This window comes from Scomber scombrus, chromosome 13, assembly GCF_963691925.1.
Source record: "Scomber scombrus chromosome 13, fScoSco1.1, whole genome shotgun sequence".
NCBI classification, from domain to species: domain Eukaryota; kingdom Metazoa; phylum Chordata; class Actinopteri; order Scombriformes; family Scombridae; genus Scomber; species Scomber scombrus.
Genome location: NC_084982.1, coordinates 12,511,719 through 12,539,431, shown reverse-complemented (window position 1 = coordinate 12,539,431; position 27,713 = coordinate 12,511,719). Strand labels below are relative to the sequence as shown.

Below are 27,713 nucleotides of genomic sequence, written 5' to 3'. Positions count from 1 at the left end.
GATTACGGTATGTTTGAGTTTTGCCAAACACTGCCAAACAAAATGCCTGTGATTGAGGGCTGTTGCTCAAGGATAATTTTACAAGCTGCCTTTATCTGTTTATTCAACTGGTTTACTGGTTTACATTGTTAACTTTCAGATTCCCATACCATGCTATGAGATCAAAGGTTAAAACAGATTCAATGAAACATCTGTACAATAAGGTCAGCATAAAAATAACATCAGAAATGAGTTAAGTGGTCCTTTGACATGAACATATGTGGTTAGCCATAGTCTTGCTACAAGCCCAAAGTATATGCAACTGTCACCAGCAGTATTCATTTTATGTGTTATTTAAACAGCATTAAAGCAGATTATGTCATGGTATGTATTCTTTGACATGACCTTAACTTATGTACCCTGACCACAGCACACTTCAGAGCACTATGGTGGCCACTATATAACAGTAATTGCCTGTGTAATTGCCCCCCCCCCCCCCCCCCCCCCCCCCCCCCCGAGGGAGAAATGGACCCTTCCACCAGTCATAATTTAGCACTTTATGGAAGAAAACATGTCACTTCAAAAGGCCAGAAATTGGACCACAGGGGCACTGGTGACATTTCAAAATGACAGTCGGGGGTTATGAAAGAATAAAAAATACAGACTTATTCTGAATATTTGTGGTGATTTAATACCTGGAGCCCACAGAGTAGAATAAAGCTCCCCTCTCGACTTCATAAAAAACTCAAATCCACCAGATTTAATCTTTAATATTTGAAGATTGTGGATGCAAGGGGACTTTTGAAAAAACACAGGAGGGTTTAATATTCTCTCACAACATGTGCTCTCAGAGTGTGGGGGTTTGTTTTATGAAAACAGGCAATCCAGTTCTAATTAAATTTGCTTTCAGAGATCAGACATAGAGATTTTAATTTTCTAGGTTTATTTATCTTGAAACTGACTTACCCTTGTATTTGGTATCTTTGGTATATTTTAAACTATGTATTCCATTGCTATTATCATTCATTCATATGATCAAATCATTTTCCTGAAAGTGAATTGCTTTTTTGCCATGATACATTATTTAAAAAACACATGCAGCACACACACAATTTAAGTCTAAGAGAGCTAAACCAAATCTGGTAAACTTGTCAGGAAGCACTCTGAAGCACGCTGAAAGTGTGAATCATGAGGTTTTCTCCTCTACTGGGAAGAGTTTAATCTGCTGGTGGTTCTTTAAATACAACACCAACATCAGCTTCTGAACATTTCTCAGTTGTGGAAAAAGAAAGTATAAGAAACTATTTGGCACTGTCTTTGCAGAAAATAAATTTCTTATATAAAAAATATAAAAATATAAATAACCCTATCACATGATCCAAGTGGGAGTATGGTTCCTGACCCCATCTGGGTTTCCAACAGCTGTTGGACCCACCGTGGAGAGTGCTAAAGCATGGAGCAATATCAACAAATTCTCTAAAATCCTTGTTCTCAGTGAAGAACCATTGAGGGATTTCAACTGCAGTGCAGTGCAAGTCAAGTAACTGGGATGCACACAGATGTAGTTATGTACATAGAGGTTGAAACATGTGCACTTGTTCACAGGCTTTAACAGACATATGCACTAACTGTCCGTGACATTTCCTCTTCCTGTCTTTGAGGTCAGGTGGCCTTCTGAAAGGATTTGACCAGTATGACTGGTATGACTCTCCAGGGAGGGGAGAAGTCATGAATCCACACTGTTAACTAAACAAAACCAACACCAAACATTTAAAAGTTATTAACTCAAATTTCAGTTGAGTTTACACAACTAAACAAAGTGAACTAAAATCCACAAGTGAACAGAAAATGCTACGAAAATTCAGTTACACAAAAGGTTGTCATACTGATGAAGAACAAAGAACAAAACAACTGAAAGATAAAACTATTATGAGCTGTACCAGTAAGTGTCTGTGTGTAAGACTTAACACACAATGTGTTGGCTTACACTCGATGCTTTAAGTCTTTTTATAAACTGCATGTTCATGGTACACAATTAACAAAAGTGAAAACTTGTTAGAAGAGACACCTTATTCATGAGAGTGAGTGAGTGTCCATGAAGCAACTAATGCTCCGATATGAACCAAATAAAATGGTAGTGGCTTTCCATGTAGACTCAACTATGTATATTAACATAGGTGAACTAAGAGTGAGCAAAGAGGCACAGCCGAACTTCTCAAGCCTCAATTTTTTACAGTGCAATGAAGTCACCTCTTGTACTGTATGTGCCATGACACACCAGGGTACGTCATGTACCACGTGGAAAGTGTAAAAACAAACAAAAAAATTTGGAATAAAACACACTAAACAACAAAGTTATGATGACAGTCATTGTATACTTCTTATGAGCCTTGAGTGGGAGTCTTGGCAGTGAAACATGAACGCCGTCATCAGGGAAAATGGCTTGTTCCATTAAGAAAAGACCGGTGCAAATGATTTCAAAGACATACATCCTGACCATACCACTGTTCAATTAACCACACACACATAATGGAAGGATGTGAGAGCAGGGGTTTGATGGGTTACAGCCCCCTGGAGACATACAGGCCTACAGTATGAGGCCGCAAATACCCAAGTGTTTTCATTCAGCCTTTAGATATTCTTTTAGGGTTTTCCCTTCTTTTCTGCTGCTTTTTCTGCTGCTGGTTGGCAGTATAAAAGACTAATATTGACTTTACTGATGTGTTTTTGTTTGGCATGGGAACGCTTCAGGCTTTGTCTGGTGCTGGCCTCTTCGAGTGGCTTGGCAGACAGGCCTGGCAGATAGCCAGCATGTATAGCTGCTATTAATGGACTCAGTTAGACCGTTCTGCTCATCAAATAAGAGAAGTGGGAATGGGGAGCTATATTGGTTTAAGCCGCTGTAATTTGGGTCAGTGTATTTGAACAGCACAACATTAAACATGATATTGGAGTTATGGTGTTATTCATCATGCTATCATGTCAAAGGCCAATAAAAGAGTGTAATAGATTTCAGAGATTAATAGAGCATTTAACCCGATCTCCTGCTGATTTCCTGAAGTCTGAGTACAGCTAAACAGAGGAAGGTACTTGTGTTTTTATCTCATTTGCCAGGAAACATCTTATGACACTGACAGAGAGGGACAGAGTAGAGAAAAATATGGATCACAACTGAGGAGCAAGGATCAACAGGCCCTCTGCCAGCAGATTTCATGAGCTATTCCATCAACAGGGATAGAGGCATGATAGGGAGTTCTGCACCACAAAGTAAAGCACAAATCCCCAAGAGCCTTGACTAATCTTTGTCTCACTTTTACCGAGGGTATTTGGGAGACAAATAGAAATACTGCCAATGTAACAAATCAATGTTGTTGTTCAGGCTGTGGAAGGGTGTTCCCTTATTGGGTTACATAAAGTCCAGCACTAAAGAATGAAAACTGTTTGTGGTTCATTAGTGGGTGGATTTCCCCTAAAATAAAGTAACTGGTCCTGTGGGTAATTTAGTAATTACAGAAATTATGTTTCTCTAAGATTCTTTTTACCACAAAAGCTTGTGCCATTAAAGATAGTGTTTCAACCAATGTTTTAATGTGAGCTGTAAATAAAACTATAACTGTATATGCAGAGTAAAACTAGACATTTTTGTCAAAACTGTAGATGCAAATACAACTCTCAGATGTGCCTATTCAATATGAAGCTGAAGCCAGTTTAGCTTGGCATCAAGAGAAAATAATTAGACTGACCCTGTCTAAAGTACCAACGTTTGCCAAAGAGCACAACTAAAGCTAATTATGGATACTTTATACCTTGTTTGTTTAATCCACACAAAAACCAAAGTGCAAAAACAGCAACTTACCAGGGAGTTATGTGCCAAACTATTTCTTGGCTAGGACCAGTAAGTTCACAGCTCTCTCTGCTGGTTGCCTGGCAACTGGTCCAAACCAAGACATTTTTTTGGTTTGTAACGACTCATAAAAGATGAATTGATGTTTTTATTTATTGGTTTTTATGCCCATTAAACAAACAAACAATATTTAGAGTGTTATTGGATATGCAGATTTTTCTGCCTTTCCCCCTGTTTCCAGTTTTTATGCTAAGCTACACCTACTGGCTGTAGTTACATATGTGACAAACATAAGAGTGGTATTTATCTTCTCATCTAACTCTCTACAAAAGACAGAATACATCCCTTTTTTTAGAATAAAAGTAGATAGTAAATGCAACACGGAATGCAGTACTTTTTAGTATAATATTCTGTTTGAAATTAAATTATTGGAATATTTGTCATGGAATGAATATTGTTATTTAGAGCAATGCTCCAACATTTAGAAAAATATGCTAATTTGCTGTCATACCAGGAATCAGATCGGTTGATATTGATTTCACTTTGTTTTTTGTTCCTACATTTGTAAGCATCATGCAAGATTTGTTTAGAAACCACAAAGACTTGGTTCATGCAATCCAAGGCTTTCTATAACAATGTGGTCCAGCTGAAAACAAATAAAATACCGTGATGTCTGTGGCTGTGGCTGTTCACTCACAAACAAACAATGGTATAAACAACAGAAGAAACAATCACAGTACATCTTGGAACAACCTGGGTTCATCATGCTTGGTATCTAGTTGTCATGACAGTCATGTAAATTTCACTTGCGCATTCCTGTGGTATTAAGGCATTCATGGATCCCTGGCAGGAATTTCCCTCTCTGTTTTTCCTGCTGTGTCCCTGCCCTGCCTCTGAAGGTGAAGTAAAGTTCAACCACACCAAATCTGGAATTTGAAAGAGCATCTTTATTTTTCACATAGTGTTCCTCTGTACTGTGGCATTTGAGATAGGCATAATGAAAGTAAAAATGGTGTATGTGAGTGTGTTTGTGTGTGAGGGTGGAGTTGTCTCACAGTGGACTGGACGCTGATTTGTGCTGAATCCTTTGTGTTATACGAAGATAGAATATAATGTTCAGCAAACCCATTGAGACATAAAGGGAAGGATAACCGTTGCGATTATCATAGTATGTGACCATAGGGAGTATCGTTTTACTTGCGGACAAAGGATAAAAAAAACCTGTAAGTAGAATCCTCAGATAATACCAGCAAAACAAGGTGTGATTCATGTCATCGCCTTGGCAACAACTCTGCTTTTGTCATGAGGGACCAATTCTCAATGCTGTGTAGAACTACGTTCCCAGAGTGATTTATGGGTAAATGTAGACTATAATCGATAGCACCTTTACTCCCTAAGCTTGTGTGAAATCATATAGAAGGATATGACATATTCAGTGATGGCAAAGATCAGGAGAATGGAGACATAGGTTGCAAGGGTGGGGACTCATGGTCTTCTTTCTCAGTCATTCCTGATATAGATTATATAGATGTCATGTCCAGATGTTTTTGCATTGTGATATCTCTCCTATCTGCCCCACAGCTTTACTGTTATCTCTGCTGCAAAGGATTACACTAAGTGGAAAGAATAAATTGAATCACTTATTGACTGAATGAAAATGTGACTGTTAAAAGATGTTGAGGCAACTGTCCAGGTGACCTCATCACCATGCTGCTTTATGTGAAAAAGTATTTCATATATGAAATCCTCTGTGAGGCCTGTGTCTGTGAGCAGTGTTATGACTCTGTTAACTGCATTGGTTTCTTTTACCACTAAAGTTTTAACTTTTCACCAGAGTCTGATCTGAGTTATTTGCACATTTCTGCTTCTATTTTAAAAGTCAGTATTGTGTCCCAACAGAGCGACACACGACCGCCACTTTATGACACAGCTTTCATCACCACAGCATTCAAATTTAAGACATTTATAGCTGCTATTTTCACTCCCTGGCTCGGCTGTGACCTTTACACTCGAAGAAAAACTGGATCACAAAATATGATTTAACCAGGGAAAGTTAACACATCTCCAAATTTGACATTTATGCGATTACTTCTTAGTCGTTGAATCGTGATACACAATACTGCTGATACTCTGTGCTCAGCCAGCGCAGTGAGTTTTCTTAAGGCAGTACATGGCAGCTATGTCAAGACCCCACTCACTCTCTCTATCTGTTAACACAGCAGTGCCTTATTCCTGAACCCAAACTGTCAACCCCTTTATCTCACCTTCATCAGGCTGACACTAACTGGAACACATTCCCATCAATAACACTGAGTGTTTGAGCCTTCCACAAGAGAAGTTAGGACAGGGCACACAACTTTTGTGAAAGGCTTGGTGGAAAGGAGAGAGCTGCGAAGGTGTATGTGGCTGCACTTGGCAGGCAGATTTCCCCCTGGCTTTCAGCCACTAAAATGACCTAGAACACTCTGTAACTGCATGTTGAACTGAAAAATACTGTATGTATTTTTGTTGCAACTCTGCTATTGTTGACACAGTTGGTGCTGTTGAATGCTTCAGCTTTCCATGAAATAAAGCAGAACCCAGAAAACTACATCAGTAAAATAGTAAAGAGTGTTCAAGCTGATGAAATAAATATCATTTGGAGAAGAAAAAGCATGCCCAGTGGCCTCTTATACTAGACGAGCTGACTGAAGACAAGTGATAGTTTGTTATGCCCCCCCCCCCCCCCCCCCCCCCCCCCCCCCGACAAGGGGGGACCGAATTTTGTCCTTCACAGCAAACCAAACTAAAACTTAGAAAGATAAGACCATGGCGTCTGCCATTTGAGGAGGAGCAGGTCATGGGAATAGGATCAGGGAAGCGAGTCCAAATGTACAGTAAAGTACACATGACTGATGTTAATGGAAGAGCAGAGCTGATAATGTTACTCGGGACTGCATGTCATGAACACCTTTACCTATGCACTGGACTACACACACTCATTTCTTTCAGTCATCACAACTCAGTTTATGAATGAAAGAGGGCAAGGTTCTTGCATGAAAGTACAAATCCGCTAGTTGATTGAAGTATTCATCGAAACATATTTAAGCCTACCTGAAGCTTTTACTGAGCCTGCCTTTGTGAGAAAGTGTAAACTGTGCTGCCATATGCTCTCACCCGCTGGCATGACATGCACACACGCATTTACAGCACTTTTACAGCTGCACACACGCCAAAACCGGCACACACATGAGATGGGACACATCTGTGGAGCACAAGTCTTAAAGAATGTATGTAGAATTTGAAAGAAAAGGGTTTAGCCTTTGATATCTGTGTATCTGTGTTTCCATTACAAGGCCACCTACTCAGCACTATTTATACACAGTCCTGCAAACATAATCCACATAGCCAGAGAAGCGGGAGGGGGTGTCTGGTGAGGAAGTGGTGGGAAAAAATGTATGCGGGTTTAATTAAAAATGTGGATTACAGACTGAAAATAATTACACTTAGAGGGAGGAGATATATTTTTAAAACCTCAGAGTCATGCAAAAGGGCACCTGTGTGTGTGCCAGTAGGAGACCTGTGTTTTATGTGTGTTGTTTTGTGTATTTTTCTACCCCTAGAGTTAGGTCTGTGTGTGTCCAGTCTGTGGCCTGGTGTGAATCAGGTTCAGTGCCTGTGTGAGTCCCAGCCATGGACCCCCTCTGGAAGGCTGACGTGATGGATGATGCCTGGAAGCTGTTCATAAGAGTGCTGTCTGAGAAGCTACCAGACAGTTACAGATGATGGATGCTTTTGAGTCTGTGTACATGTGCAGATAAGTTTGGGTGTGAATGAGTGACAGGTTACTGATGGCTGTTGTGTTTCAGGTGTTATTCGAGCATTATTGATTACAAGGTGACAAGCATGTGAAGGAAAGCTATTTAATACTGTAGCAGAAAGCGGTGAAACACACACCTACACACACCTCCTCCCTTAAATTTCTGTTTGTTCAAACCTCCCACTTCTCCTATAGAATTACAGCAGCGTGGCTCGAACCATATACCAAATGTAAGGTCAGGATGGAAAGCCCAGTTTGGGTTGCAGCCTTTAGTTGTGACATTTCGACCTCAATGAAAATGTTCATCCATCAATCTGCGACACACACAGGTATGAGTTTACAGACCAAACCGAAAACCTCAGAGAGCTGCTCAACTTTCCTGCTGGTGAAATCAAAAACATGAAGCTGAAGTATGTAAATGTAGATTTGTAACACAACCATTTAAACAAAGAGTCTTTGTTTTATACAGGTGAGGGCTGTAACATATATCTTGACTTTTAAAAAAACAAAAACAATTTTAGTGACATTTTGTCTTAATAAGGGAATTGCCCAGTAAAGTCTAACTTTTCAGAACTTTTTAGCTGTAAATCCCCTTAAAGTTCACAACATAAACCAGGTATCTAATGGCTCTTCTTTTCATCTGTATGCATGTTTCAGTGTGAGATTTAGTTTTTGAATCTCTAATTTAGCATTTTACACAAATTCCAGTCTAAGTTTGTTTGGCCTCTTTGGTGTCGGAAAGAAGAAAATCAAAAGAACCCAAAATGAAACTGCACTGAAATTAATTACATTCCTTTCTTTCATGTTTTTCCTTTCATGTTTTTTTTTCCCAAGAAGATCTTTATTTTCATCGAGGTTGTTTCCTCTCCAATCACGAAAAGAGACAAAAAAACGTGCATCCCACCTTTCTTGCAAAATTCTTCGCATTTTTCGGCTCTGAGCCCCAAATTATGTCCGTTTGATGTTCCATGTTACTATGGTAACTTAATTAGACAATCCTGAGATCACCAGTTTGTTTCTGTGGGATGAGTTGTAACGAAGCCTCAGCAAGGCTGTGTTTTCATGTTCAATAAATCTTGTTCTTGGCTGCTGATGCCAATGATGTTTCAACTTGAATTTGCTAATCTTCTGCACTCCAGTTCAGAAAGAAATATTATAAATTATACATACCTGAGGAAAGATAATTGTTCTGTTTAGTGAATCAACCTTATTTACTACCTTTCTACCCCATCTTATGATCTTCGATGCTAGATGATGCTAATGGCCTCATTAGCTGTTTGAAAAGGACTTTATCCTTTCTGCTTCAAAATCTTTCTCTTTGAACAATGAAATAGCTGCAGCTGTGACAACAGTGATGCCTGAAGGCAAATAAAACGGGTAAGTGATACATGAGGGTCACTCAAAACCACTGCTGGGGTGAAAAGGGGACAGCAGAGGACAAACCCTGCGTTCAGCTTCTGAAAATCTATTCATAACAAAAGGCCAGAAGGGGAATACAATCCTTGGCATGTTTTCATTTGGTCAATTGTGTGGTTGAATGTTGAGATTTGGTGTCACACACACACATACACACACATATACACACAAACACACACACACACACACACATACATACACATTGGGCGTGTCAGCTCTCAGCCTCTGTGCCCAAACCACCCTCACCCTCGCCCGGAAACTACAACTTCCTCCCCAATTCATCAATTTTGTTTTATTTCTCAGGAGCTATTTTACAAACTCATTTGTCAAGCCACACAAAAGTTTATTGAGCCCTATGAAACCAAGCTTAGGAAAACAGTGGCGAGGAAACTGTATTTTTTATACACAGTGAAGGATCAGAGAAACAACAATAAGTAAGAAAGGTCTCGACGTTATTGTGTTGATGCCAACAGCAGCAAACCTCAGCCACAATGAGATGCATTTTAGTTTCAGAATGAAACTACATTGGAAGCAGTCAAATGTAGTTCCTCGTGTTTGTGTGGGTGTGTGCTTTGTGTGCACGCTCATTTTGAATTCCCTCTCATCACAGCAGGCTACATGACGTGCATTACAGGCGTTAACCAACAGCCACAATAACATCATAGAGGAAAAGCTGTGTGAGTTCCAGGGATGTGGTGAAAGTTTCATTCCTGAGGGAGGAAGAAAAGAGTTCTTATAAAGGATGACGAGTACCTCTTGTTTCAGTCAAGCCGCCGTGAGGTGTGTTTGCTGAATGTCATACAGACATTCATTATCACCCCAGGGTGTAAATAGTGTGTGTGTGTGTGTGTGTGTGTGTGTGTGTGTCATTGAGAAGGAGAAACTCCCTGTAAACTGATACCATGCAGAGACTATCTTTCTAGCTATTCAGAAAAAAAAGGAAAGGAAACGAGAGGGAAAGAGACAGAGATGTTTTTCTTTTCTTTTTGGTGACAGACATAAATACCGACACATCATTGGCAACAATAATTGTTGAACTAACATTCTGTATATACAATGGGGTGTCTGTGATGAACAATATGAGTTGCAGATGGGTAAAGATGGAGAAATATAATGGAACTGCGTCTGTGGCAGTCTAAACACAAATAGGTGAAGGTGCAGTAGTGAATTAGTGCAGGGGTAAGATTCTAGGTCTTGGTCTTTTTTTTACAAGTTGAAAAATGAAAAACTCACAGAGTATGCAGAAATAGAGTGCGCTCACCCCAATGACCCTATAATGGAATCAGCACTTGAGGAGAACAAATATATACAGTTAAATCATGATAATTAATTCATGCCATCTCTTTTGCTGTGTTCACCCCGATGATGTTCTTGAGTTAATATTGACTTGGGGATATTGCTTTACATGTAGTGTGTTAAAGAATTTGGGTTTTTATAATGACATTTAATTATTTCCAGACAAAGTCAAATAAGATGTATTACATCTTTGGCAACATCTACTCTGTAGTTTTGTATTTTGTGGTGATGAATAAATGGGTATTGGCGCGTATTCAAACAGCACATTTCATCTTGAGTTAGAAACATTCAGTGATAGTTTTGCGTGTGTGTGTGTGTGTGTGTGTGTGTGTGTGTGTGTGTGTGTGTGTGTGTGTGTGTGTGTGTGTGTAGTAGTAGTAGTAGTAGTAGCTGGTAACTTAAGTTTTGAGGATTTCAATTTTTTTCTCTTTTGTGGCAGGATTCCAGGCTCCACAAAAATGCCATAGTTTTAATCTTCATATACTTTTCAAAGCCATAGTATAGCCAAAGTATAAACTATTACTAACACTGTTTCATGCCTTGGAGTTGTAATATTTTCATTTTAAAGCCTGCATAATGCAAAATTACACCTCTACATGATTGTTGCATTATTTCCAAGTCTCACAAGGCCTGTTTTTCAGCAAAAATGAATCTCTGGAATGTCTTGCAGAGAAGCGAGACAGACAGGCAATTGCAAGTTCATGAAGCTTATAAAAGTGGATTCTGGCACAGTGATGTCATGTTAACCTGACTGGGGCGTTCTGCTTTTGTCTGAATAAACAGGCGTGACTTTTTTTTTTTGGAAGGCCAGAATCTGACCCCAGGCTGGAACCGATGGAGGACATTTGTCTGTTTAAAAAATCACCACAGACAAAACAACACACACAGCCAAAAAACAGTGCTTTTTTTGTCATCTCGGGAAAAACATATAAATTCTTCTTTGGATTTCAGCTGTCACTACATCCTGGCAGATAAGTCAAACGTGCGTCATCACCTTCAGGAGCAAAAATAAGCTATCATTACGTCATCATTAAGACAGTCAGGAACGTTGGCTTGAGTGTTAACCATTAGGGACTGAGCCCAAATTCTTCTCCATGAAAACAACTGTTAAAAACATACTTCTAAATAGACTGTTTTGATTTGTTTTTCTCCTTGCAAGTGAGGACTGAACATTGCTTAAAACCAAGGTAAGGAAGGAATTCTTTAGATTCAGTGATTACATCCTACTTCAAACATCTCGTGAGTGAACCAACTTTTCAAACGGACTAATGTTATCAGCTCAGCTAGTAGACCAAAGTGTTGTTTTATGAAATTGTGGTAGCTTTCAATGTATTAAATGAACAGAAAAGGTGGGATTGGTCATAAAACTTGCCTCAGGTGTTGTCACTATTGGTAGGACTACCAGACTGATAAAATATAAAACTTTTTGGCTATCTAACAGGACACTTGGCTAATCTGGTGCCACTAGCCAAGGGGAGACACAACTAAGCGATGCAAATTATGTTAGCTTCATGCTCTGCTCAAATCATGTTCTTGTAACTTGGAACTCATACAGATATTTATACAGACATCCCAACTCTCCCACATATTGATAGCGGCTCCCTGACGAAAATATCCTGGAATCTGGAGTGAGCGATCAAGAGCGCGAATGCTTGAGAGTGACAGCGTGTGTGTGATTGATCATGTAGTGTGCGCACGAGAGGAAGAGAGTGTGTGTGGGCAGTGACACCCTCCCCCCCGGATGTCTGTTTACACACCTTGTTTTCCTAGCTCAGCATTAGAGGATGTTTGTGCAACTGCTTCAGCTTCAGCCCATTTGGTAAAAAATGTTCATATATCAATTTTATTCCTCCTCGCATTTAGCATAGTAACCCTATCAATTGAAGAACTGGTAAAGACCTGTTAGCCAATAACACGTATGTGAGTGTTTCCATGTATTTTCCTGTAGATCCTCTCTGCTTGGTCTTGCCTCCGTTCTGTTTACTGTGAAAACAAAATTACAACTCTACTGTTTTTTTCAGTGACAAACCACTCAGAGTGGAGAATTATGCGCTGCTAAAGAAAACGTCTTGGGGTTACAGCCCCAAATGCCCAGGCCAGGCGACGCCAATACAATAAATCTTGTGGTTCTGCAGCTAATTCGTTATCCATTAAGAAGAAATGAGAAGTGAAATGAAAGAAAGAAATGAGTGAGTTGTGATGTTATGTCTTGTTGTCCATTTTCATTATTTCACACCAAGGGTATCAAACACTTAATATGAAAAGATGGGAAGACAGATTAGGTAAATAAGCAATGGTCAAATAGATGTAACTCGATCCTTTCACATGAAGTTAAATCATCCTCCTCCACACTTCAAACACATTACTGAGTGCTTAGAGTACGCATGACTGATATGCATATAATAACACAGTTAAATGGTTTGTATGGACTTGTGTGCCTCCATAAGTCGTAAAACAGCTGCCATCTCTTCTCTGACAAGATCTGAAGTTTCATCATTGGCTCTGACATGAGCTTGCCACTGAGATGATCGAGTAGACGGTGAACTTAAAGTTGCACATGAGGCTGAGCTCTTAAAGCAGACAGGATGTTGGATATATTAGGTGATGTATAAACACCAAAGCCGTAGCTTGGGCACGAAGTGTGGTATAAATCAGCCCCCAAATAACAAGCCTTCACAGCCATGTGCGTCCTGCTTACACAGTTACATTTTGGGATCTGGAAAAGATTAGAACGTTCACATTCAGTATATGCCATGGAGTGGTTTACGAGGGGTTGAACATTATCATGGGGTGGTAAGCGTCAGAGGGAACATCACAACCCATTATTCAAGCTACATTTGAAGCTTGATTTTGGAGAAATGTCTCTAATCTGTGTTTGGACCATAAATAAAACTACTAGGTACAGTCTGCAGGAGGACCATAAATAAAGCCATAAATCTGACATGGTTTGTAGCAACCACTTGGTCTTTTATGTTTTTAGCCCTCCATCATTATACTTTTTTAAAGAGAAATTAAGGTACAGATTTTTATCAATGAAAAAAAAAAGGGTTATTCTTAATGACGAACCGACAGTGAATTATCACAAAACTGACAAAGTGTTTTTGTGTCTTGCAGATCATCATTTTGGTTTCCAAGACCTCCACTTTGCGGTTTTGGTTCAGTCTCACAGCTCTCATCAACCTCAGCCGCAGAAGCCAGCTGTTTCAAAATAATGAACCCGCTACTCTATATGCTACCAGCTCAAAACCAAAGAGCAGACAGACAACGTTAGTATAGTGGAGCATAGTATAGTTAAGAGCAAAACTGAGCTAAAGTGAGTGAATGAATAGTGAGTGAATATTGGATGTATATTTATTAGCTGGCCAGAAACCCGACTCCTAATGGATGTTGCTTCATGTCTGCTGGATGAGTAGATATGCAACTGTTTGCTAACATGTTTACCATATTAGTTTTGTTAGGTAATAATAATGTTTTGTTTACGTCTTGCTGCGCTGCTGCTAAATGTTCAAAAAATCAATCTGGAGATGTTGTAATTTCATTGGCCATCATTTCATCAGCCCATGTTTGAAGAGACCCAAATTAAACACAAAAAAAGAAAAACATTTTCTCATTTAACTCTAGTTCATAAGTACATGGCTGCACAGTTTTATTGAGATAGCTGTCTTTGACATTTCTGCCTCCACACAGAATACAACAGATGTGAAAGGAATTTTGTGTGTGGTGCTCAGAGCAATGAAAAAAACATTTAAAAAATTCAGCAGTAACTTCTCCTTCCAGAAACAGTGTCCCTGTTAACCCTTGAATGCACAGAGCTGATTGACTTGGCATAAACAAAACCCCCAAAATACGGACAAATAAAATTAAAACTGTGTATAGCTTGATATCTTTTTTTTCTTCTTTTTTTGTAATTTTGTTGAACAGACCCTTTATAAACACACTGTATATGAATCCCTAGAGGGCATTTGACTATGTTTCTCTTGTCTGAAACAGAAAATATAGTGTACATGGACCATCTGCTCTCAAAGACCCTTATAATATCCTCATTAGCACAGAAACATAAACTTCAGCTTCAGTAAGACCTCAGTTTATGTTGATATATTCCAGTGCACACAAATAATCTGGCCTCAAAGTAATGTTATCAGGCCTGCGCTCGTGAGGTTAAATAGTCCGTGACTCTGTAAATTGACGTGTGCAATTGGTGTTGTTTGATCCGAATTCAGGTCTGAAGGCCTTTTAACTCTTAATTTTTCCACTCCCCTATAACTGAACATCTGCCCAACATCTGGGCATAACACTTGTCCTCTCATGACAAGAGTGGAGTCATGGGGTGCTAAACTAACCCTATCCTCTGACTTTCTTTATATTCACGCCAAAAACTCCCCTTGAGCACATGCAGCTGCTGCTTTCCCCATCTTCCTCATTAATAATTCAAGACCCTTTATTTTCTTCAGTGTGAGTCCTCGTGTGGAATTCCTGCTAGACTGAGCAAAGCAAGCACAGACTTGATTGGGAATTGCACTTATTCTTAAAGCCTGGAAATGGGCCAAAAATAATGTAAGTTTTGCAGATACAACGTGCTGTGTGTATGTGTGTGTGTGTGTGTGTGTGTGTGTGTGTGTGTGTGTGTGTGTGTGTGTGTGTGTGTGTGTGTGTGTGTGTGTGTGTGTGTGTGCTCCTCCTGTAAAAGACATTTAAAAAATCCAGTTGTTCTAAATTACTCTCTACCTCTGCAACTCCTCCCTGTTTCATCACTCAGAAATGTTATCTCTCCTCAGCAGAAGGTGTAGAGTAACATCATGTTATAAAGCAAAACCCAAGTAATCAATTACATTGCCAGCCCATTATCCATGCTTATTAAATCAAACTAAAACAGATGGCTCCATTAAGAAAGCACTGTAACTCATTTACAAACAACACCAGGGCTGCGCTGGACATCAGTATCTAACCTTTGACTACTGAGTTTCGTGAACCTCTGGAGCTTTCCAATACATCTTTCCCCCATCACACAGACTTACAGTGCTGCATGTATTGCTGTTAGTGACAACAGAAAACTGCAGAGAGACACCAAGTGATTTGAGTGGAATCTATTGGAGTTTAATTATGCAAAGCTGAGTTTGAATTTTATTCAGTGTTTGAATTTGTGTAAAACCTTGGCTCAGTGGTGTGTTTGACACACCCTGTGTTAGATACTAATAATGGAAAAAGAGGAGTATCAAAAGTGAATCATAACTGAGAAACTAAAATGAGTCAAAACTCTTCACAGAATACGTGTATGCAGAAAAAAACAGACTTCAGTCATGGAGCAGCAGTAGCATGTCATCCTGTGTGTGTATATCACTGGAGACCTAAACATTTATTCTACTGTATGGGCAGGATAGTTTGGAATAATGCTATGGCAATTTGTTTTAAATACTGTGCAGCATCCCATGTAGAGTTCACGTATATCTCCACTGTGTGTTATAATATCCAGAGTCAGATGTGTAAATTGATGTCTCTTTATCTATGTGCATCCACACAAACAATGACAGATTTGTTTAGCTTAGCTTAGCAGAAGGATGAGTTGTTCAGTGGCCATACCGCAGTTAGCTCAAAACAAAAATGGAAAGAACAGGCAGAGATGGAGCAATCAGATTGCCACATCAGGCAGATGTTGGCAGAGTCCAGCCAAGCCTTGTATGGAGAAAAAAAACATCACTTTTCGGGGAAAACACGACAGGCAGAGGTGATCACAGCAGGAGCACTATGCGATCAATGTGGTGTCACAGGGAGGAAGGGAGCTGGACTGCCTAGGACAGTATCAGTAACAGATGATTCATTTGATTTGACCTGTAGAAATCCCAGCATAGCTTCCTCTTCTGAGTGACCTCCATTGGCACTGAAGCTAGTGACATCATCAGATACTGAATGCTGGCCATGATACTGGAAATCTGTCGACAATGATGTAGATGACTGGGGGGGAAAAGGAGAGATTTATGGAAATCCTAAATTGTTTTCAGATGTCAGAGAGAGGAAGCATACAAGGAAGCAACTAATAAAACATTTTGAGCTCCTGATCTTCATCTAATGAAAATTAGAAAGAAGTTGTTCGTGTATGTGGACATTCTCGGTGTACTCCATGTACTTTACTCACCAGCAATTTCCCCAGGATAGGAGGGAGCACTGGGAGGACCGACATCAACACTTCTCTCCTCCAGCAAGTATGAGTGTTGACCTTGGCAGGGAAGTTCTTGTGGTCGCTGTACGCAGAGACTTTTCATCCCATGGGAGGAGTGCGTAGGGTAAGGCTGATGATGAGCGGAAAAGGCTGAAGTAGTTGGAACCTGCAGATGATTGCATGGAGGCAAGCTAGGAGTGTTGTCAAGTATCCTGTAATTAACAGTGGCAGGGTGTTGTCTCTCTCCCAGGAGAGTACAGTAGGTTAAGCAGAGGGGTTAAAGGGGACAAACACTGATGAGTAGTGCAGCTGACCAGACATAGAAAATGCCACACCATACATTTCTCCATGCAGTTGTTTGGAGTAAAGTGATTCAGAGATAAACTGTTCCTTTTTCACTTTTGTATCAATAAATTAGGAAATACACCACTGATCTAAATTCATCTTCTCATCTGACCATAAAGGTAAAAACAAAATGTGTCTTTAAAGTGGAGGGAACTCACTTTCTTCTTCTACTGTCTGAAATGAAGCTACTGTCACATCTATTGAAAAGGATGTATTTGCAGTCACCCTAGAGCCTAGCTTGTGTTGCATAACTGAAACATAATTTGCCTAAAGTTTTAAGTTACATGATAGCTGGGATGATGTTATGTTTCAGCTGAATCTGGATCGTTTTGTGTGTGTGTGTGTGTGTGTGTGTGTGTGTGTGTGTGTGTGTGTGTGTGTGTGTGTGTGTGTGTGTGTGTGTGTGTGTGTGTGTGTGTGTGTGTGTGTGTGTGTGTGTGTGTGTATGAATTCAATGCCTCAAAATAAACACTAAAGTCTTTCTGAAACACATTCCATTGAAGCTGCTCAGCTGAAAAACAGTATTTCTAGGATCTTGAGGCATGGAGGATATTAAATTGTTGGATTATTTAGACAAGAAATCACTGAGGCAAAACATTTTCTCCGTATTTAATACATAACAAAACACATGTTACACATTACAATACCAAAGGAATGCCTCTGTTCTTGCAGACATATGCTTGTGTCTCAAGTCTTTTCTAATCGCATAAAGTCAGTGTAAAAGCATACATGTGTAACCAATCACATGACACAATAGGCTCTATGTCAGCATATCAAACGAGTGTGTTCCTTCCTAAAACAGATAGTAAGAAAACTATGTAACTCAATGTTTATGACACATAAAACATTTGTATCTTAGTGTCAAGCGGTGACACATATCCACACACGCACATGCACACACACGCACACAACCGTCAAAGTTATGCAGTGACGTTTTCGTTATTTGGTCCCTAATAAACACTTGGTTGTTGCGCATCACAGCTGCAGCCTTCAGTACATGAGCGCAATAAAGCTTTTCAGTCTATATTTGGTCATAAATGTCTTAACTGTCTGTGGTCTATGTGCTGACACAGCAGGATAAAACCACATAAATATGTGTACCATTTGATGATACAAAGCAAAGAGACAGTACAGTATTCATACTGTACATTTCAGAGGATATGGGAGATACATCTATCAGCTCTTTAATCTCAGTAGTCCCAGTTGAAGCATTCAGACAACATTTTGGAAATTTTAAGAATGAAAATAAAACTATAAAGTTGATTTGCACTGTAAATTATTTGTAGGGGATGTTGAAGGACGGATTAAACAAACAAGACGTAACATATTAGTTACTGAGCTTTAGATGTGCTAGTAGGCAGGTTTTGTTACTTTTGGACACAGCCTGGCTAGCAGTTTCCCTCTGCTTCTAGTCGTTATGCTAAGCTATGCCAACTGCAAGCCAGCTGTAGCTTCACATCTAACTGTCAGCAAGAAAGAAAATGAGCATATTTCCCCAAAATGTTGAAGTATGACCCACAGAACACACATTTACTTGATAATTCAAAGACCGTAGCTGCATGCAACGACTCCAAATTGATTTATATTAATTATCTGAAGGATTGAACTGATGTGACAAAATGCTATGATTAATAATAAGACAGCAGGACTTGAACACTGAGCCTGTCAGTGGAGTGACTAAAATGATGAGGCAGCATTGTATGAAGTGGAGCACTTCGCAGATATCAGTGTATGAATTACAACTTGAAAGAGGCAAAAAAACGACAAAAAACAGCTAAAACATACATAAATACAACTTGAAAGATTAAAAATATTACTCTGCTAATACTATCAATGCCCATCAGATTATACACAAAGTCGAGGGAGGATTTTTTTTTGCTTCCCTCAAACCCAATGGCATATTTACAGACACAAACCAAATACAATCCTACATACCATATAAAGGCAATGATTTTACACATAGTCATTATTTTGGTTTTAAAAATGACTAACAATATTTATATGATTTCAGTTTCAGCTCCATGTAATAAAACTAAGTGCTTTTTCAATCAGTCCATCAAAGTCGTTATTCACAACTTCACAATGTTCTACTTACCTCATCTGTAAAGACAATTGCTTTTTCTTTCTTTCTTCTCATGCTATCTAATATAAAGCATATTGCTGATAGTGAATAGATTGTGATAACGACAAATCAGTTGTAACATATGTTTACATTGCATTATAGTCATAGATTTAGCAACAGTGTTCAAAAAATGCTCATAGAGTAGATTCAGATCAATGGTGGGTTGTCTACAGCTACGGCAGAGTACTCAGCATCGGACATGTTGGTTGTCTCAATGAGGCGTGCCAAGCCCGTCCTTGTGGAGTATTTAAAGATGAAGGCCTTCATGAGGTCATAACGGTAGTTTCTGTTGATGAAGTTGTAGAGGATGGGATTGAAACAGCAGTGGAGCAAGGACAGGCACTGGGTGAGGTGTAAGGCCACATAGAGCACATTCTCTAGGCCACAGGTCAGAGGCACCAGACCCAGCTGAGAGAGGGCATCAGCCAGGAGAACGCTGTGGTACGGTCCCCAGCATCCCAGGAAAACTACGATGTAAGCCAGGATCACCCTGCAGCTCACACGACGCTCCTGGTCTAATGTGGAGGATGAAGAAGAAGATGAGCGATTGAAAGCTCTGGCTAGCAGGGCATAGAACACTGCAATAACTGGGAAGGGGAGAACAAAGCCCAGCAGGGTGAAGCTCAGCTGCACTCCCACCATCCACTCCCTGGGGTTTGCCTCTGGGTACACAGGCCTGCACAGCACGGTGTCCCCATGGGATGACTTCACAGTATGCAGGAAGTAAGTGTCTGGCAAGGAGGCAACCAGAGCCAGAAGCCACACCCCCAAACACGCTATTGGGCGAATTAGCTTCCTGCGCGCACCTCCCTCGTTGTCTCCATGTCGCTTCACACATAGGTAGCGGTCCACACTCATGCATGCCAGGAAGAAGATGCTGCTGAAGAGGTTGACAGAGAACATCAGGTGTGTGAGTTTACACGCCACTTCACCAAAGGGCCAGTGGCCGTGCTTGGCCAGTGAGATAACCCACACAGGCAAAGTGAGACACACACATAGGTCTGCGACTGCCAGGTGGGTGATGTACATATGTGTCTCGTGGCGGTGAGTGGAGTCTCTTTGACGACAAATGTTGACCCAGAGGACCAGAGCATTAGCAGCCAGACCGACGATGCAGATAAACGTGTAGAGAACACACATGCATTTGAGCAGTGCGCCGCGGCTGAACGCCGTGACACATATTGTTGCATCCACACCTGATAGGTTGCCAATGGCTTCAGAAAAGTTGAAATACCCCCACGACTCCCACAGGTCCTCCAAATCACTGGTGCTCAGACTCATTTTTCAGCACTGGCAGAGGACCACAGACCACTGGGAGTTAAGACACACAACGTCTGACCTGGGATAGATCCTGTGAAAACAAGACATCAATACATCATTTCTTGCAACATAATTTATACAGATCTAAAGATTCAATGGTATCAGGGTCTTCATCTCACCTACAATAATACATTTAAGAAGCAATTTTCTATTGCATAAAACATGGCTTATTTTACCTATGTGGACTTAAACTGCACGAGCTAATAAAACATAAATCCACTTGTGGTATGCCACCAGATCCTGAAGAATTTTAATGTGGTTAACTTGTTAAAACACTGCTTTCCTGAGTTAATAGAGGCTTTCTGTTGTCGTGTCACAAACGCAGAAGCTCTCCATGATTGATGTGAAGTCAGGGGGCAGTACAATAAATGTTTACATTAGCTCCACTAGCACCGAGTGAAGATTAGTCATAAGGAAGTGGGATCCAGAAATCCAAACAGAGTGTATTTCCGGAGCGTTCCTGGCATTCCAAGATAAAGCACTGGTCAGGGTGGGAAACCTGATGCCACTTAAAAGAATGTTTTCCTTTAACATGCTTGTTATGGTAAAAAAAAGAAATCCTGTGTTTCTTCTCTTCTCTTGCAGCAAGCAAGTAGAGGGAGCTGTCAACACCCAGACGATCAAAGGGAAGGCTGCTCATAACCTTGAATACGTCATTTTAACACATCTGAAACTAATAACACATGCACACAATTTCAAATAGCTACATATATATACAGAGTAAGGTGACTGAAGCAATATGCAAGATCACAGGAGCAGCTTGGCAAGCCAATAATCCAGTGTAATTCTGCCAAAATGCCAAAGGAGCCACAGTGAAATTTTCATCCCTGCAAGGCTGCATCGACCTAGTCTTCACAGTTTGTGCTGTGATGTCTCTCTCAGCTCCTTTAACTGGCAGCCTGCCAGAGGTGAAAGGTGACAGATCAAAACCAGAACACGAGCGCCTTAACACTCCTGTTGCCCCTGAGTGGCTCTTACGCCCACAGAGTGAATTGTGTGCAGAGATCAGCGGGAGGCTTGACGCCTGCAAAATGGTCCGACCGTGATATAAACGAGGGTCACCGACCACTGAGCGACGCAGCAGGCTGAGAGGCAGTGAAATGAGAACACTTCAGACATCTGTTGCAGGCTTGTGCTGTATGTACATAGGAACACAGGCCACAAAGAGGCTGATTGTAGGAAAAGGAAGGTTTCTTTTACTGAAAATAAGTATGTACAAAGCTTCCTGGAACTGATTAAGATATGCAGCATTTGTTATGTCTACCTGTAATCAGTTTACTTGAATATTTACATTTTATGCTATTATACACATCCACTCCACTACAGGTCAGGGGAAAATATTCGGCAGAAGATTAACCGACAACTACTAAGAAGAAATGCCCAAAATTAGCTGGGTTCAGGCTCAGTTTTCATGATTTCATGCTTTTCTTAGTCAAACATTATGGTAAACTAAATATCTTTGGGTTTTTGACTGTAAGACATTTTAAAAAGCCGTGGGGAACTATAATGGATATTTATTAATCTGTTAATCGAGAAGATGACCGGTGGATGAATCGATAATAAAAAGAATCATTGGTTGCAGCCCCAACAGCTTGTAAAAAACTGATTCGTTGTTGCAACTGCTGGTGCTCCATCTAGACCAGCTGCAACAATGAAATGCAGTTTACATGTAAATCCATCAGTAATTATTGTAAAAAAACATAATAAAACTGACAGGGTCTATGGTTGGGCAATGACAATATACTGTCAACCATCTTCTTTGGCCAATGTTGCAAATCATTAAATGAGGAAATGTTACATTTGTATATGATAACTACATCCATTTTATGAAGTACCTTGATTTTTGGGGCATTTAATCCAACAGATAAGCAAAAAACTAAAATCCCATCTGGCTATTTCATCTATGAACAATTCATTGCAGTATAACATGTACGGGAGGCAATGAGTAATCTTGATTTTGACACATATAGCTAATAATGCTTCTGTTCTTTTACTTCAATGCAGGGATTTTGTTGTAATGGGGTGTTACTACATTTTACTTAGTAATGGATCTAAATAGGTATGCCACCACTGCCTGAGATAAAATGTCAATGTCAGAAAGCTGACCTTTAATTTTACTCTGAGCTACTTTGAGACATTGGAGACACTGGAGAAAGCTATTGTAACAGGGGGATTTTCTATGCTGAGATAATCCCTTACAATGGTCTCTGTCTAATTCCCTTATATTATATGGAAAATACCTGGAGGTGCCAGGTAGCCCAACAGGCTTCAAGGTAATTAACCTTTTAACACCTACACCATCAGATAACAGCTACCCACCTCTGTCTCTCCCTCTCTCTCTCTCTCTCTCTCTCTCTCTCTCTCTCTCTCTCTCTCTCTCTCTCTCTCTCTCTCTCCCTCTCTCTTCCCCTCGCATTCAACTCGAGAGCATCCAGTTACAAATTAGCTGAAAACGGCTTTTGTCTCTGAATACACAGACAATAAAAGCGATTGAAGGACATTTTCATGTGCTAATGGTGCCTACAAGAATAGCGCAGGTGCACCATGTTTGTCAGAAGCTTCTTCAGTCAGTCTTTCAGTAAAAGCTTTCTGTGGTTAGGATACAATCACTGCCTTAAAAAAAGGGACATGGAGGATCCCACGCACATAACTGTTTCTGACGACAAGCACACACAATGACATTGTTGCCATTGTTGATTTGTTCCATGCTGGAAACAAACTTCTCTTATCAGATGCCATGTCAGCTCACAGTAGCCTGACTCAGTGTTTGAATGGGGTGGTAAATAAACAGCGCGGAAAGACCACTGGGAAAGATGGAGAGATACAAATAAATCACTCAAATGTTATTGAAATGTTCCTAAAAGAGCTTTATGTTGCTATGATGTAAGAAATAATAGAGAACTTGATTTATTCCGGCTTGCTAACTGTGACAATTCAAAATTGTTCTAATCTATCCCTTAAACTATCAACGTATTTTTATCTGAGAGCACAGAAAACCGCAAGTTTCGAGCATCTTTCGGGATTAGTAAATGTGGTTAGAAAGCTGAAAAACCTGAACGCTCACTTTTACTGCGCCACACAAGCCCATTTTTGCAGCTTACCTTTGTTTTTGTTGTTGTTGTTTTTAAGTCTTCCTCTCTCCAAAGACTCGTTTTCTCAAATTAGTTTTCGCTTAGTTTTGGCTGTTGAAGGGTAGCTTCAGCTCCACAGCAGGATAGCTTCAGCTCCACAGCAGGAAAACTTGTGCGTGCTTTCCTCCCCGTCCTACATAAATCTGAGCTTGTTCCTCGCTCTGCACTTGCTGATACTCACAAGAGTTACGCCTCCAAGGCTGGCCCTAAAGGCAGTGCGTATTGGCATGGCATCACCCCAGGCGCACAATGAACAGCAGGCAGTTCAGCAAGTTTCGGTCAAGGAGGAGAAATAAAGCTGAATTTCCTGCTTTCCTCACACCATACACTATAAATGACACACAATGCAACATTTCATACAACCATTATTGAATATGCACCTTACCTCAAGTTTTTGGCTTACGGGTCTAAACCTTTCTATAACGTGTATTGTACGTGCTGTGTACATGTATAGCACAATATCCTACTTGAATTATTATAATTATATAGTTTCATGCATGAACGTTGTAGGAAGGTGGCTCCCATGCAAGAAAAAGATGCAATAATAGGTATGCAAACATAAGAAATTGTGCAATTTAAAATGACACTGGAACTGTTTGAGTGCTGCACACATGTTCTGTAAGTGTTTTCTTAATGATTTTATTACAATATAGTAACTGCTATATATAATACTGATAGCCTACATAATAAATCAGTTTCAGGCAAAATTTAGCATGAAATTACCATTTTTTAAAACATGGAATGCAAAGTATATAGAGCATAATATGACTGTATATTACACAAAGCACTTAGTTAAATCAATTTGTATAGCATTTAAATAACAGGTTGCTTATTTAGAGGCTGCACACATGCATCTTAACAGTGATTCAGTCACATTTTAATATGCTTTAGTAACTGCTATAAAATAATGTCATCTTTCAATCTGTGGCACATAGGGCAAACACATGCACAATGCATATTAACCACATTCATACAAAGGTGGGGGAAGTGCCCTTTGAGTGCCACACCCCAGAGTTACCCAAATATGAAACCAGACAGGCAGACAGTCAGTAAACCACATTTACTGCCCTCAGCTGCCACCCAAAACCAACAAACGGGTTAAGCCCAACATCTACTCCCACAGAGGTAACTGAAAAAACACCCTCTGAATAACGAATGACACCAAAACTTATGTTAATGGTTTGGTTTACATTTTAATCTGAGGCCAGAATCATTTTCTGAAGAAATCTGCCCACAAAATTAAGATGGCAAAAATGTTGATTTTTATATTTTATGTCTTTTGACAATGCAATACTTTGCACTAATCTCAGCTGTAGATCCCTTGTTGTTTCATTGTTTCATTGTTTCATTGTTGTTTGAGCCTTTATTCAATCTCAGTTTAGGCACACTCTCTTAGAAGCAGAACAAAGCCTAGCGGGTGGCTCATGTGTTTTCTGAAAGCCACTGAAAGCTCACCTGCAGCTCTGGTGGCCTCGCAGCTGCTTCCACCAGGGCAATTAACCCCAAGTTCAATACAAAGCAGCATAACAAGAAGAAGGAGAAATTGTAAAAAAACAACTGATTAATGATGTTTGAATTGCCAAATGATGGTAATATTGTTTGATAAAGCTCATAAGTCAAAGCAGCTATTTTGGTATCATATGAGTAACAAGTATTGTCTAAACCAGGTGGAGAGTGTCCAGCATGTTTGCTTTGGAAAAAGATATGAGTGACCAGTACAAGTCACCCTACTGAAGTTTATTATGTCTGTATTCAGTGATGAAATACAGCCAGCAGGCTACACTGACCTCACTAAAGACCAGAGTGGTAAAGTCAGTTTCAATGAGGCTTTAAAGAGAGCTCCTACTACGCACGCATACCCATTGTCCTCCGTATCAGGAGCATCAGGGGGGATTTGTAAGCCTTTCTGATAAGCATCCGTAGCCTTGCAGACTGCTGCCAACCTCTGTTCTGCAGTCCTCATTCACAGGGAAGCTGAGCTGGGAAAAGCAGGGGTGTGTGTGTGTATGTGTGTGTGGTGTGTGTGTATGAATTTTAGGTTGAAGACTTAGTTTAAAGTTATGGTAAGTTTAGGGTCAAAAATTAGTGAAAAGGTAAACAGTATAAAATTATAATTGAGTTTAGCTATAAGCTAAATATATTTATGTATGATTAAGGATTTTGAGTTTATTGTATATGTTAACTTTGATAACTTTGTGGTGCTCCTAGCAGAATGATGGCCCTGCCTCCTGTTTGGTTACTTTTCTGTTCTGCTCTTATGTTGGTTTAAGGAAAAGCACAGAAAACAGAGAACTGCCTTAGACCATCAGTCAAGACTTGACTTGGACTGTCAGACTAGATGAAAACCTATTTAATGTGATATCAGAACAGAAGCTGTCAGAACATGCACTAATACAATATTACTTTCTCAATAGGTCAGTTACACTGTTGCACTGCACAGACCAGTTTAACATGACGTGAACTGACATGTAACAAGCTAATTATGAATATTATTATACAAATAAAGTCTTATTTGTTATTTTTTAGATTAGTCAGGTGACAAGATGTGTTTGAATTCATGTTGTTGATAAATCACCGTCCAGACCAGTAAAGCAAAAGTCAGCTGGTTCAGTGATCATTAGTTAAGAATGTAAATAATATTAACTTAACCTGCATCAGATTGATCAATTCAACATCAATGTGCCAAAGATTGTCTTTTTTAATCTGATATCTGTGCTGGATGTGCTGCTGTGAAGTCACATGACATCTGGAGAGCTGTTAAAAACATTGAGAAATGCATTATATCATTGATATTTGAGTTACAAACACCAGAAAGAACAGAACCAACTGTGAGGAAATCTTTTATGATGGGACAACGTTCTGCTGTCAGTATCTGAGAACAGAGTTACAGTAACTCCCATCAGCTGCACACAACTATCATGTACAAGAGTAAAGTACAGTTAACCAAAGACCACTACGATCCCCTACAGTCTACAGACAACTGCAGCACCAACAGACATCATGATTTCATCTTTGTTTCATAAAGCATGATCAGAAGAAACAACCCCACATGGCAGGAAAGATTTTCAGATGCAGCATAGATCATCCGTGACCAGATGCTGAAATGCCTCCTTGCAATTAATGTGGACATCTAAGAGATTACCTCAAAAATGTTCAAAAGGTGGTCACTGACTGCAAGCGGTGGTATGAAACTGTGAGGCCCATTCTTGACGGCACTGAGGATGAAAAAGTGACAATAAGCTGGTTGAAGGCAAGTCTGTTGAGCAAAGAGATGGAGTTCACAGAATAACTCAAACAGAGGAGTAACACAATCTCTGTGAGAGATTGTAGTAAAGTCTCCAAATGAAGAGCAAGGAAGCAGACAATATTGAAAGCATGAGAAAGTGAAGCAACTGGAGGAGCATCTCAACCAGTTGGACACTGAAATCCTGGTGCTCTGGAGGGTAAAGGAGGATCTCCCCAAGGGGCTCGCTGAGACTTCGAACTAGCAGCGAACAGATTGAACTTCTCCAGAATGAGATAACTTGGCAGATCAAGTGAAACACTCTGGATGAGATGTTCACAAAGGAGCTGGATGAGAAAAAAGAGACATGGGAGGCCCAAGTCAAACAGATGCAGGAGGAGAAGAAGCATCTGGATGTACTCTGTCTGGAAAAGAAAAAAGGTGAGATGCTTCTGGTCTCACAAGAAGAAGGCACAGACCGAAACCAGACAGACAGAGGTGCAGAAAGAAAACAGTCAGAAAGAAAAAATTATGAGAAAAGGACAGAAAAAGAGAAGACATAAAGAAAAACAGAAAAGGGAGGGTTTTTGGAACCCTATAAGTATAACAGCAACAGAACGTGGTAGTAAGCTGTTGGCTCCCACTCCCTCCATCCTCCCTCCTTTCCTCCATCTCGTATCAATTATAAATACTTCATTAAAGTTCTGTTTTAAAAATGTGTCTGCCTGTTTAAGTAAAGACATATCAGTACAACTGTATGACTTCATACTGTGACCGTAAAAAAGCTCTGTTATCAAATATTATGTCTGTGAGTTATGATTTAAACAAGATTAAATCTCTATTTAGGCAGGATAAACATTAGAGGGGGAGGTAGAGTATGAATAACTGAACTGTGCTCCTCTTTAATTGAAGTAGACTGCCCCGTGAGCTTCTTCTCACAAAAATTTAACAAGCGTCAACACAACTATTTAGTGATTGAAAAGGAGGCTTTGGCACTTGTTTGGGCTCTGCAGCATTTTGATGTCTATGTCGGCTATGGGGTATCTCCGTTTACAGTTTTAACTGACCATAACCCCCTCACCTT

The 27,713-nt window shown here is 40.0% G+C and overlaps 1 protein-coding gene across 1 annotated transcript; it reads right to left on the bottom strand.

Moving 5' to 3' along the window:
* Positions 1-17,428: 17,428 nt before the first annotated feature.
* ackr3a (atypical chemokine receptor 3a) lies at positions 17,429-23,527 on the bottom strand. The gene is made up of 2 exons (XM_062432235.1): positions 23,377-23,527; positions 17,429-20,306 (listed from the first exon to the last, which is right to left on the bottom strand). The coding sequence occupies exon 2, from the start codon at positions 20,234-20,236 to the stop codon at positions 19,103-19,105; it is 1,134 nt and encodes a 377-aa protein (XP_062288219.1). The 5' UTR covers positions 20,237-20,306; positions 23,377-23,527; the 3' UTR covers positions 17,429-19,102.
* Between the last annotated feature and the right edge of the window lie 4,186 nt (positions 23,528-27,713).